General features: G+C 38.5%; 2 protein-coding genes across 2 annotated transcripts in view; both read left to right on the plus strand.

Annotated features, from left to right (window-relative positions):
• LOC131328648 (probable serine/threonine-protein kinase PBL22) overlaps positions 1-13504 on the plus strand; it is an 84074-nt gene that overhangs the window by 36797 nt on the left and 33773 nt on the right. The window lies entirely within an intron of this gene.
• LOC131306158 (probable serine/threonine-protein kinase PBL17) lies at positions 188-7384 on the plus strand. The gene is made up of 5 exons (XM_058332447.1): positions 188-609; positions 1897-2032; positions 3222-3358; positions 4890-5013; positions 6693-7384. The coding sequence occupies exons 1-5, from the start codon at positions 571-573 to the stop codon at positions 7016-7018; spliced, it is 762 nt and encodes a 253-aa protein (XP_058188430.1). The 5' UTR covers positions 188-570; the 3' UTR covers positions 7019-7384.

Consider the following 13504-nt stretch of genomic DNA (forward strand, 5'->3'; position numbering starts at 1 on the left):
CTGACTTCAAGACCTCGAAATCGATATATAATTTACATGTTTTCGATTTCGCAAAGAAGTTATGACCGTTTGAAGTTATGAACGTTTGAATTTCAATTAGTTAGAGGGGGTTGAGTGCCAAAAAAAGAAGTTAGAGGGGACAAAGTGCACGCGAGGCCTAGTTAGAGAGGGTTAATTATAGTTTACCCTTTATTTTACGGGCTCTACAAGATGCACGGTTTGAATTACCAAAAAAATGTGCGAAGGGGGCCCAAGGGGGGTGGCGGAAAACCACCATTTTCCAGCAAAATTTACACTCTAAAGCAAGAGTTTAAATTCTTTCAAAGACTGAATCTTGAAGAGCTTGTTGCCACATCTACAAGACATCTTAATTTATGCTGATATCTTTCAGTTTTTTTCACGGATCCGGAATGTTAATGAAAAAAAAACTAATTAACTCATGTTTTTTTTTATTGGGGTCAGTTGCTTTTAAGTTACCAGACAGTGTAAATGTAATTTAAATATTACTTTTCCTATTACCAACTATTTATTATTGGAGGCTCTTTGTCGTTTCAGGTTGATGAGTTGGATATGGAGTCGAAATGGAATGAGGATAACTCGAAGCAAAAGGTCTAATTTCCATTTTTGTCTCTTTCATTGTTATTCACTAAGGTGTCCTAAATCCTACTTGTTATACAAGTTACAACACCAAATGTTGTTTGAAGAGATTAAATACAGCATTTATTTTCACGATGATTAATTGCTATGGATAAATATGTGAAAAAGGTTAGATGCAATACCGAGTCAAGCTTTATTTGGTAATTGGCTGTGGAGATTTGTCTATGATGGGAGAGATGGGGGAAGAAGGTGGTAGATTTGAAATATTGGGGTGCACAAGGTGACTGGCCTTGCAAGAGTTCATTATCTGTTATGTGTTGGCCCTTTTAGAGAAATTAGGAAATGTTGGGAGACTTTATGAGTTTCTGTAGTTTAGTGGTGGGGGATGGCAGGAGAGAAGTTGTCTCATGTCTGGTGTGGAGGAGTGGCAGAGAATAGGTGTGCTACAGAGCCTGACTACATCCCAAGAGATGGATGTGGTGTTTTGAGGGAGAGATGGTGGCAAACAGAGGTGCCGGATTAGGAGTTCAATGAGGACTCAAGATCCTCCCAAGAATTCACATGCCAACACCGGATAACCTGAATGGAGAAAGAAAATTATTGTCAGTTGGTGCTACAGCTACTTGTGCAAGCAAGACAGGAATACGGTATGTTTTAGAAAATGGAAGTGATGTGGGTGTTTCTATCACCTATAATGGAAACACCCACAAACAAAGCATTTCTTGGTTAGGTGTGGTGTGGGTGTTTCTATCAGAGGTGATAGAGCTTGTTCATTTGTTGGAAGGGTGAGGGTTGGCAGGAGGCGTAGGTGTGTTATAGACAAAGTTGCAACTATAAGTTCAGGAGTGGAGAACCCTTTGCATTGCCCCCGCCCTCTCCACAACCTCTAGTTAGGTGACATCAACTTCCTGGAAAAAATGTAGATGTCATTAAGGACAATTGATTTTTTAGACTTGAAATTTTTTTCAACAAAGACTCAAGGCTATTGTGGCCACATTCTCGAGACATTTGCAAGATTTGGGTTTGATATATGATCCGTACATCGGGACCCTTCTCTGCTGTAACAAGTTGGTCGATCGTCTCATACCTGTGCTACTTAGACAAGTATTTCTCTCTCATTAGTATCAAGATTAATAATGCCTTATGAGTTACGGAACCATAGAAGATACTTGGAATCCATATGTATTTTCATTTCGCAACATTAGATCGTTGTTGTTAACTACGACGTTCCTTGTGAAAGAGATAAACTTGTTTTTTTAGTGGATTTTACGTGGAGAATTTGTTGTTGTATGCATGTAGACAGAAGTGAGCTATTTGGGTCAGCTCAGTCACCCAAATCTGGTAAAGCTCATTGGTTACTGCTGTGATGATGAACACTGGCTGTTAGTCTATGAATATATGGCATCTGGGAGCCTGGAAAAGCACCTTTTTCAAAGTGAGTACTAAATTGACTTATGGGTGTTTTATACTTGAACCAAGATTAAAACATGCTACTAGCTTGTCAAGTAAACTAGAGTCTTCTAAGTAATCCTCGAAATCAAACTAGATTTAGCTTCTTAATTTTTTCCTCCAAACCTTGATTTATTGGCCTATATTTCTCTTTCTTTGATTTCCTCCAATTGTTTACTTTTTATACTTCTTTAGCATCATTCATAATACAATGCATATGACTTTATCTTTAGCACCATATTAACGTGAATATTCGTAGAAGCACCAAGGCTCCCTCTTCGAAGCAAAATGCGTAGAAGCAATAGGTTCGCCCCAATTTTCATGTCTCATAAACTGCTGCCATAGCACTGGGGCAGACAAGCACTTTCCACCATACCTAGTCATGACGTGAGGGAAAATGAAAATTGAAAAAAATACAATGTGCACATCTGTGCGCATGGGAAAACTGGAAAAGCAAAATCCCCTGCCGAAAAAGACTGACCGAATCAAGCATTTCTGCAAGTTTCTAATTTATGTTTCCTGTCAACTTAAATGTGGTTACTGGGAGCTTTGTTGCTCTAGAAATAGTCTCCTAAAAGAAAGGATTTAAATGGAGTAAAATGGGAAAGATTTAGCAGATCCATTGCGAATGTGCTTTTCTTATGTCGAATAAAATGTTGGGAATACTTCTGTATTAAAGCACCGTATGCTCTCCAGAAACAATGGAGACAATTATAGATTTCAGGTAGTACGTTGAATTGCAGAAAATGTTAATATTTTGAGTCATGGAGGTGTTGGTTCAAACGTCGGCATTGGCTCGAAGTATTTTATTAAAATGATTCTATTAGAGACAGCAAACAAAAGTAAATCCATCCTGTTGAAGACTGGTGCGTAACCTCTCTCTTTTTTTCCCCCTGCTTATGAGAGTGAACCTGTTAAATACAAAAAGATTGGTGAAGTAAATCCATTTTGCTTACAGACGACTGATTGTTTATGCCTAAAAACAAGAGTTTTACCCCACTCTTTCCTTCAACATGGAAAACCAGAAGAAATGATGTAAACCTCAGGGAAATAAAAGAGTTTTGCGGGAAATACTGAAAACTAATGCTGGCCTTTACAAGTAGCCCTTATGAGATCATCTGTTGAGATAAAATGTTGCTTACAAACTACTTAAAACTTGAGCTTTGAGCTTGTAGGAGATTGTTTTACTCTCACATGGCCAAGAAGAATGAAGATTGCTTTAGACACTGCAAGAGCGCTCGCTTTCCTTCATCTTGCAGAAAGGCCTATCATTTATCGGGACTTCAAGACATCAAGCATCTTGCTAGATGCGGTTAGTTCTGGCACTGTCATGATTTCTAACCTTTCTTGCTCAATGTGTTAATTTTGTGAATGAAATACTGGCAGAAATATGTTGGTTTTATACCGTAATAGCCAGCTTTGATTTAGTAAATGGTGATTCTGAAACCATGATGTTTGGCATGTACGGGATGTTGGTTATGCATTTCCAGTCAAAGTTTTCAAGGCGGTTGGTCGCTCATGAGGTGAGGCGTAAGCCTCAAGGAGTTTTTATTTTTATATTAACAAAACTAAAATTAATCCAACAATACACCCGAAGCGACTCTCCACTTGAGCCACCCAACTTGGATCCTATGGGTTACTGTTAAAGAATGTTAGAGATTCCCTCCCATAATTCCCTCCTTGTTTTACTCTTCCATGTTTTCCTCCTTGCTTTATGTATTTGTGTTCCATGTTTTAGGGAATCATGTTTCCATGTTTTAAGGCCCTTTGTTTTGGCCATGTTTTATGCCTTTTCATTTCTTAATGTCTTCCATTATTCTCCTCATGTAAGCCTAGATATAGGCATGCATTTCATTTGTAATTAACGCCCAAATTGAATCAAGTCATCATCAATACAAGTGAATCAAGTTGAATCAATCTAGTATCAATACAACTTTCTCATTCCCCCTCTATAATTCTAACAGTTACATCGTCCATACTCTCTCCATCCTTGCTAAAAATTGACCTTAAATACCTAAATACTCACTTTTTGGTATTTCCTGATCCTAAATCCTCACTTTTTCTGTCTGGGCACTTCAATTTTCACTAAACTTTCTATGCATATACTCAGAAACTCCTACTTATCACAAATCCTCTGGACTCCAATGCTTCTCTCCAAATTTCTAATTTATCATTAGCCCCCCATGCAGTTTCATCCACTAGGACAATATCGTCTTGCAAACAAACATGGAAACCCTTCGTCTTTGCCCCAACAACTTATAATGAACCGACTCTTCACCTACCAATGAAAAAAGAACTGACCCATGTGATGCGCTTGCCTCCCTCACCTAGGCAAAAAGGCATCAAAAGCGTATGTCTCCATCCACCTCGGATGGAGGGCGATGCCTTTATGGTTCTCAGCTCAAAAATCAACGCCGGAAGCGATTTTGTTGTGCCTCACCTCAAGGCGAGCTCCAAACTCTCCATTGAAAACATTGTTTCCGGATTCTATGCACGGATATTGTTTTATGAAACACCAACCAACTTCTCTTGGAAACTGAAACTTTAACAGTGAATTGTTTTGAGTTATGAGTTTTTACTTTTAGACAGTTTTGTTTTTGTATGTTATACAGTTGAGTCATCTTTTGACTTATCGACTGAAAACTCTTAATAGGGTAATAGCGACTAGCCATGCATTATTTGAATTTTCCATTCTCTATTCAAAGAAGTATTTCACATAACAGTAGCCAACTTCTTGTGAAAAATGGAACTTCATGGCGACTTGTGGAAGTCTTTCGTGAATTCTGTGTTTTATGCTTTGGAATAACTTCTGTATGTTGCTAAAAGTTCAACAATGATGGCAGGATTTTAATGCAAAGCTTTCTAAGTTTGGGCTGGCTATGGATGGGCCTATGGGAGACCAGACCCACACATCAACAGCAGTCGAGGGCACTTATGGGTATTTAGCCCCAGAGTATATTGCGACTGGTGAGTCTTCCAATGGCTTGTTGTAATGAATCGCATTATGTTCATCGGTACTTGCGTAGTTGCATATCCCGCATGACATTGCATTTTGAGTAGGGACTAGGGTGTTTATCTTCCTTTTATTTCATCTCATTAAAGTGACCATCGTGTTGACTTAAATGGCTTTTTTTCTTGACCGAACCTCTAATTTTATTCAACTGCAGCTTTTGTCAATTTCTGTTATACCTCTTGGTTTGATCCAGCTTTTCTCATGCTTTTGGTTGCTTGAAAGGTTGGGCCCAATGAAAATTTGGAATAGACTTTACTTAAATCTGGAGCTTGTTTGTTTGGCCTTATATTCCAATCAATTGAGATTGGCAACATAAATCCCCAGTTGCTTCTTTTATGTCAAAGAGGTATATGTAATTAGTACTAGGTTAAATTTAAGGTTCTCCATTCACAAAATTGTTTTAATTGTTGAATGGAACAGATGATAGAAAAAAGCCCAATGGATGAACTAAACTTTCACTTGTTAAATATCTAAAGAGAAGATGCGGTAATAGACTATTTGTTCAATTTAAATGCTACTAAAATAGATAGCAAATGACTAAACTAACCTTAGAGCTACATAAACATGGTTTTGGAGCACTTCATCAGCTTGATTGTTAAATTTAGGTTCACCTCCATGTGGTTCAGACTACACCCAAACTGTAACTGTTTCTGTCAATTGTAGAAAGACTTGCATACTCTTTCCATTAGAGCACCTAGAACAGAGGGACTAGAGAGTGGCTCCCTTGCTACTATCTTAAAAACCTGGATTTTTATCCTTAGCTTAGAGTTCTGGAAGGTGTGGTAATCTGGAAGCTCTGTGTTTCAAGCCATTTATATACCTGAGCTTTGGGAATTGAAGCGGTTCCCTTTGCTCTGTGTGTCTCAGCCATTCTTCATGTACTTGAGCTATTCATTTCTAGATTGTTTGCCTTGTTGGCGGCATTGAGTTTGCAGTATTTAGAAATTTATTGTTTTCAAGCAGGGAAAACTCTCCCGAATTTCCACGTAGAAACCTTTATGTACTTTTCACTTGTTTTCTGCGAGACTGGTAACTTACTTCTGTAACTGCCCGACTTTTGCAAGTCTCTTATTTCGAAATATTTTTGCATGTCCTCCTCTCTATAACCACCATATACGTATCTAAACAAACACAGCGATATATGTTCCCGCACATATATGTTCATATGTACTTGACCATAAACCTGAACTAAGATGAACCTGTTGATAGATTTAGCAAATTGACCCCACTAGCGAAAATAAGCTAAGAATGAAATACATCTAAAATATGAACTAAAACTTAAAGCAGGTCATGAGAAATGATTTTGCCAAAACATTTTATACATCTGCTGCATTTGTCTGTAATGTTCAACTGGTCTATGGTTTATATCATATTATGCAGATCATTCCTTGACGCCCCACTCTCTTGAAAGGATTACTTCCATAGTTCCATTGTATTCAGAGACATGATTTTCACTACCCTTCTGCACGGAACCTGGAACTCATAAATAGAAAAACTATTTTGTGATTTATTATACTTACGTGGATAAAGGGAGTACGGAAATAATTTCCGCATACATAACTGTATGCACACGCTTGACTACAACTAAAGGCAGCTTTAGAACTAATCTATATCTCTCTGTTCCTGGACACAGGGCATTTAACAGCTCGAAGTGATGTTTATGGTTTTGGGGTAGTGTTTCTTGAGATGCTGATTGGAAGGAGAGCAGTGGACAGGAGCAGGCCTAGTCGAGAACAAAAGTTGGTCAAGTGGGCCCGCCCGCTCTTGATGCATAAAAAGAAGCTTCTGAGGATTTTGGACCCTAGAGTGGAAGGACAGTACTCTACCAGAACTGCCCTAAAGGTGGCCCACTTAGCGTACCAATGCCTTAGCCAAGACCCTAGAGGGAGGCCTGTTATGAGTCAGGTGGTCGAAATATTGGAGACCCTTCAGACACAAGAGGAAAGCCAAGAAAGATGAACTGTTTTGAAGTGGAGGGGGTGGCAGTATAACACTATATATGAAGCTCCAAAAGCTAAATCTGAGAGACGCCCGGTCAGAACTGAAAGTGAACGGGAAGCGGCTGGGGTGCCTGCAATGAGCATTCTGGCAAATGGAAGGAGCAAGAGTGAGCCTCCGAAAGAGTGGGATCTTGGAGAAGATGAGGAAGCTGTTTGTACGTGAGTTTGAACAAAAAATATGATGGCAGTTGGATTGCTGGAGCTATTCACCTGTGTATTATTCTCTTTTTCTTTCTAGTTTCTTTTTTTTTTTCCTATGTGAAATTTTTGGGACCCCCTAAACTATTTTCCCTTTTTATTGGAAGAAGTATAGATGTTCAAGCAACCGTATGTTTTCCAATTTACTTATTATTATTTATTTGGAGATGACCCCCGATCAGTAGGCTGATTATGTAGCATGTAGCTCCCAATATTTGATCAACATGCATTTTTTACATGAGTTGATCTCATCAGGGATTCCAAAATAGTTAGAGTTCATATCAACGAAATCTAATCTTACAGCATTGTTGTTGTGTGTTTTGCTCGCAACACTAGCTCATGGATTTAATGCACTCGATCACTAATATTCAAGAGCGCACTACTCCATAATCAAATTAGAATATAAGATAACCCAGCATTACTGAACAACTCTTTTCTTTTTAATCGCATGAAAAAATATACGACGAGATTGTAAAAATCATTATAAGAACATTGAAAAAATAAAATAAAATACTGCGACATTTAACAAATGGGTTGTGTTTCGAATTTGATATGTTTGCAATATGCAAGTAAGTGGAAATATTAATTTCCTCAACATTTAATTAATCAATAACACAAAAAGTAGTTAAGAAGATAAATATATTACGGATGTTATTATTTTTTTTATATTTTTGCAAAAGTAAAAGTAAAAGGTAAAATATTAGACATAGTCATTTAATTTGCATAAAATCTCAGTTTCATCCCTTTCAGAAGGAGAAATGACAATTTCGCCCATAAATTTTGTTAGTATAGACACCATAGTTTGGTTTGACAAGTATTATGTAGGCCCCACCTGGGGCATTTCCCGATGATGAACATGTTATCGTGGGACTACACGACTAAGAGTAAAGGCTTTAATCAACCATATTATGTGTAAAGGCTTTAATCAACCAATATTTGTGAAATCAGTTGAAGTGCATTAAACTGGAGTATTTTTTATGTCAAACAAGTAGAGGCCAACCTTTTTGGTTAGGTGGAGAGGAGTGCCTAACACATTCCCCTCATCGTACCCATGAATCCCGAATTCAAAATCTCATCCCTTTTGATATCTTGGCTCCTAAAACGAAGTGGCGCCTCTAATCATTCATCACTCTTTATCGTGTGGAGACCCCTCTAGCCATAGAAGCATCCACAACAAGTGTTACACAACGAAGTCCCTTAAACGAGTTGCGCACCCCTTTAACATTCAAATGCCATCTAAACTTTGTGACGATGCCTCAAGCACCCCACGGGAGAGCATCCACAAATAGTTCCAAGCACAACGTCAGTGAAAGTGACAAAATTGAGACAGAAGGTAAAATATGGAGTTAAAATTGACACAATTAGTATTAGAGGGATGCAATTGATTTACTCTTTAACTTATGTGTAAGAAGTGTATGACAATTCATAAAAAGCAAATAAAACGTGTAAACGGGTTTAAAAACATGTCAAATGTGCACCATTGTGTCCTTTAATTGATTCTTAGTTTAACCACTTTTGTTACCTGAACAAAATTTCCACCACACATTTCGGTGAGATCCACATAAATGTGTGGTGAATTAAAGTATTGGAGCACCATGGTGCCTAAGACCACCAAATAGTTTTTTCTTTAAGATTCCCAAACGCTTTGAGAAAAATGTGAAAACATAATTACGGTCAAAACACGTAAAGACAAATATTTACAAACAGAGGAAGTACCATAGATGGTGGAGTATTCTGTTTGCACCATAGATAGTATCAGATACAGGCATGGGAATGGGAGATTTCAACTATTTCTAATGTTGTAGTCACCATCCAAAATCTAAAAATGCCACAAATTGGTAGCGCTGGATCCAATTATCTACCAGTGGGCATTTATTTCAATCTTCCTAAATTAATAAAAAAGAGTTACATAAAGAAAGGTGTGAAGGTTTTGAGAAACCCATATGTTTTCTTTCACTATAATTTGAGTAGTTTTTGTTGTCTGTTTAAAGAGAAGGGAAGTGAAACCTTTTAGTTGGGTTTTATTTTTCTTAACTTGTGATTTAAAAATGGGTACCAGTTTCAGTTGTGGACATGAAAAACCGCCACCAAAGTATTCTCCTCTGAATAACCACTCAGGTTTTTTATTTGTTCCAATGTCATTTCCAGTGATTTCTTTCCTTTGTTCTCTCCTTTATTTTACCAGTCTTTGGTACATTCTTCCGGGCTGTTTGGAACTTGAGGAAAAGAAAGGAAAAGGAAAAAAAAGAAAACTTAATTCAGTCTGCTTAATTCTTCGTTTTATTATTTTCCTCTCCATTTTCTCTCAAACCAAACAAGTGAATTTAATTTTCCTTTCCGTTCTTTTCTTTCCATAGATACCAACAAATTTCTGTGAATAAAGTGCTTTTATTTTACCATCAATGCGGTTCCTTAGGTAATGGGTTGTTGTAGGGCCGCTCACGGATAGGTTTTGTGCGGATTAGTCCGGTTCTCAATCTGATTCGCTGGCAGCGGATGGTTGTTTTCTTTATCAGCCAACCGTCCGTGATTGTTGTTTGGTCGGTTCGGTTTGGATGGATCGGTTTGGGCAATTTAGGCAAATTTGAGCATGCAATTTATCTTTTTTATATAAACCAAAAAATTGAAAAATAGACCCAAAATTTCCAGTCCAAAGTCTAAACATTCATCACCCCTAAAGTCTAAACAAGTTCATCCACCAAACCAACAACATTTGTTAGAATTAAGTTACGGGAAAGAGGCGGAGGAGATAGGAATAGAGCGTATGTGAGTTACATTATTGGGACGTAAAACTCGATTTGGTTTGGTTTGGTTTTTGAGTGAAGTCTATGGACTTAATACTTTTTGTCCCTGAATTAGTGTCAATTGATGGTGGACTTCATGTATTTCTGTAAATTACAATATCAATTGATGGGGAACTTCAATTAGTGAAGTATTGGGCACTAGAAACAGAGCTTTGTTCTTCTGTTTAAATTCTGTAAGTTTCATAAGGATGTGCACGTGTTTTCCTTGTAAGCGTTTTTTTTTTTAATTTTTAAAGTGGCGGATGATTCGGTTTGAACCAGAACCGATCTGCAATTAATCCGGATTTGCTCAGTATTTTTAGATCTGCATCCGTTCATAGCACGCCTCAGTTTGGTCCAGTTTGGACGGATTGGGCGGTTCTGTTCAGTTGCTGGACAACCCTAGGTTGTTGTATCACACTACAAAGTCTCAAACAAATTGTGCTTTGTATTGTAATGTGATGGTTGACAACTACATCACATTTTGCTAAGAAACATTGCGGAAACTACACTGATCACGGTCTTGGCACGCCCGCACCACTCGCATACTCAACTTTCCCTGACCGCAGGGCCTTTCTGGAGGTAACAGAATGATTCTGAATTCATCCAAATATAGTAGTCTAAGAAACAAATTGTGGTTATAGATTATAATGTGGTGATTGACAAATACCTCACATTTTACTCAGAAACATTGCAGAAACTACATATTTCTGTTGATGCCCGAGCTGTTGGGAAATCGAATCCCCAAGACCCAGTAATGACGCGTACAGATTAGACAACAAAAATTGTAAAATCCTACAAGGCGGAATTAGGGTTCTACCTCAACTCCTGTGTCACGAACGCTGGTTGAACTTGTTACAGCACACCTTGCTGTATGCCACGAATACTGCTCGACCGTACCTTACGATCTTCTACCTTATTCCCTGCACGTCTAGAAAACGAACTGAGTGTGGACTCTCTCGTGATCTGTTTGCTCTCTCTAAGCTTGCCTTTATTTTCTGAATAATAGAAAAACCTTTTTTTGACCTAGAGAGCATAACGTGTATATATAGGGTTACGATAAGGACCTAAGGAGTAATAAGTCTGGGCTCCCAGTGTAAATAAGAAAACATAATCCCACCAGGATTCTATTTCTTATTTCACTAATTATGGGTGTCGTTATTCGCAGCCCTTTATTTTCTCCCCTAACCCACTACATTTCGGTAAATGGTTGTTGAAAATCATAAATAACATTTCGGTAAATTGCTGTTGAAAACAAGATTATATTTCGGTAACTACATGTCGAAAATATGTTTAACTTTCGGTAAACAACTGCCGAACATGCATTTTCGGTAAACATCTGTTGAAAAAAACATTATATTTCGGTAATTGGATACTGAAAATATATCTCAATTTCGGTAACTAACTGTTGAGTATAATTGAAAATTTGTAACGGGTTATGGGAGTAAATAGAGGGCTGCGAATAGCAGCACCCCTAATTATAATTCACCCCACTACAGAACTATAATTGCATTACCGTCCTTATCTCAATTATATTACGAGCTCCATGAAATTAAATACTTATTAATCTCCCCACGTTAAGATTACAGATACCCATTGATTAAAATAAACTACTAACAATCTCGCACTTAATCAACATCTTAACTTGAGACTATCCGCTTAACTTATTCGATATGTCGGATACAAATATCCACCTGCAGGGTTTGACATAATTGAAACTTATAAGCTTACTCAAGGGGTATCATCAATCCCTATCGGGACGTGGATTCCATTAATAATTAATAGTTGTCATATACATAAAGTTGCAACCCAACTCACCGAGACTATTGACCGTATAAAGATCTCACTCTTTAATGAATCAAAGTTAACAACATTAGATATATACCTCTAATAATTATCTTTGGATTAAGAGCATAAACATTCATAAAAACCATGAGATTTCAATTGTCTTATAAAGTTAGTACAACAATAATTACCTCAATGCGGTCCCGTTCAATACGCACAAAGTGTACTAGTACAATGAGTTAGAGCTAAACCATTTCCTGTAGTCAAGACAGACCTACTAAACATTGTACCACAGTCCTACCGACGGTGTGTCCAGTCCATCTAAGACTGTGAACCATATCTTATATTTCACAAGAACAGATGATCTGATCTTCTGTGTGTAAGCCGTACTCTACACATCGGATCATCTACTTTGTAAAATAAAAGACACACATGCACAACATTGTAGACACCCCATTCTGGACTGTTCAGATAACGTTATTTGTTGATCCTTTATTACCCCAATGATGATTACAGTCGAGAACAGTCTGAGGACAAAGGTGTGTTTGAGCTTTGAGCGCCCTTAACCTTTCTCAAACCCGTTGCAAACCTTTCAAACCAGAGCCTAACAAGCCCAAGAAAAACCCAACTGGCATACGCCAGTGTATTGGACGCGTACGCCAGTTATCTGCCACGTGTCAGTCATCGACCGTTGACTCAGCTATCACTGGCGCACGCCGGTCCAAGTGTGGCGCACGCCAGTCAAACCCAGTCAAATCAACTTTATTCAGCCACATGGACGAGACTTTTGTGCCACCCTGACATCGGCCACAGTAGCCCCTGATGATTATATCGGCCAGGCCCGCTCCCCCTCTCTCCTACACCCCCCATCAACTAGTCCCATGCATTTAATGCATGGGAAGGCTCTCTTCTTGACCCAAGCCAGCCAAACAGGCCCTAGCACCAGACTGATCTCAGTCTCTCTCCCCTATAAATACCCCCCTTGCATTCATTTGCAAGGGGTTAGCCTCATTTAAGAAGAAAAAGCTCTCTTCTTCCCTCTTTCTTGCTCTCCATCTCTTTTCTTCTATTGAAAGAGAAAGGAAAACAACCCACTTCCACACACCCTACTGACATCCAGTCACCATCTAAGCTTCCATCTCCAAGTTTTAAGTTCAATACCACCTTCAATCCTCAAACAAAAAGGTATACCACCTTTGTGTCCCTTTCTGTTTTTGGCCCCTGAGGGGAACCAGTAAGGCCCAGGCTAGTAAGTAATACTAGTCCTGGCCTCAAACTGGTAAAATACGACAAACGTATGAGATGGACCTTGGCGCACGCCAGTATATATATGCCGTACGCCAGTCATGGCAGTACGAGCACTACTGGCGTGGGGATCATGGATCCTCATTTCTGTTATCTCTCATTTCAGTCGATCACCTTAGCATGCTAAATAACCAATTTACTGCTTTCTGTATATTTAGAACTGTTTAGATGTGGTAGTTATTGCCTACTCTTTGTCTATTCAAAAAGCCTCTGGGATCCTTCTGGTCATCTTCTAGAGCCCAGATGATGCAAAAGCCAAGCACTGGATTAGGGTCAAACGTGCGTACGGCAACCCATGACTGGCGTACGGCAGTTAAAACTAGGATCCAGTGACTGGCCCTTGCATCTTAGTTTAATCTTGGCCCCTTTTATAT

This window comes from Rhododendron vialii, chromosome 1a, assembly GCF_030253575.1.
Source record: "Rhododendron vialii isolate Sample 1 chromosome 1a, ASM3025357v1".
NCBI classification, from domain to species: Eukaryota; Viridiplantae; Streptophyta; class Magnoliopsida; order Ericales; family Ericaceae; genus Rhododendron; species Rhododendron vialii.

What these genes read in the sequence shown, in the direction of transcription:
- LOC131306158 (XM_058332447.1), top strand. Translation starts at nt 571, where the DNA reads ATGGAGTCGAAATGGAATGAGGATAACTCGAAGCAAAAG. An exon ending in CAAGCATCTTGCTAGATGCG is followed by an intron (nt 3,359 to 4,889) that starts GTTAGTTCTGGC and finishes CAATGATGGCAG; the next exon opens with GATTTTAATGCAAAGCTTTC. An exon ending in CCCAGAGTATATTGCGACTG is followed by an intron (nt 5,014 to 6,692) that starts GTGAGTCTTCCA and finishes TCCTGGACACAG; the next exon opens with GGCATTTAACAGCTCGAAGT.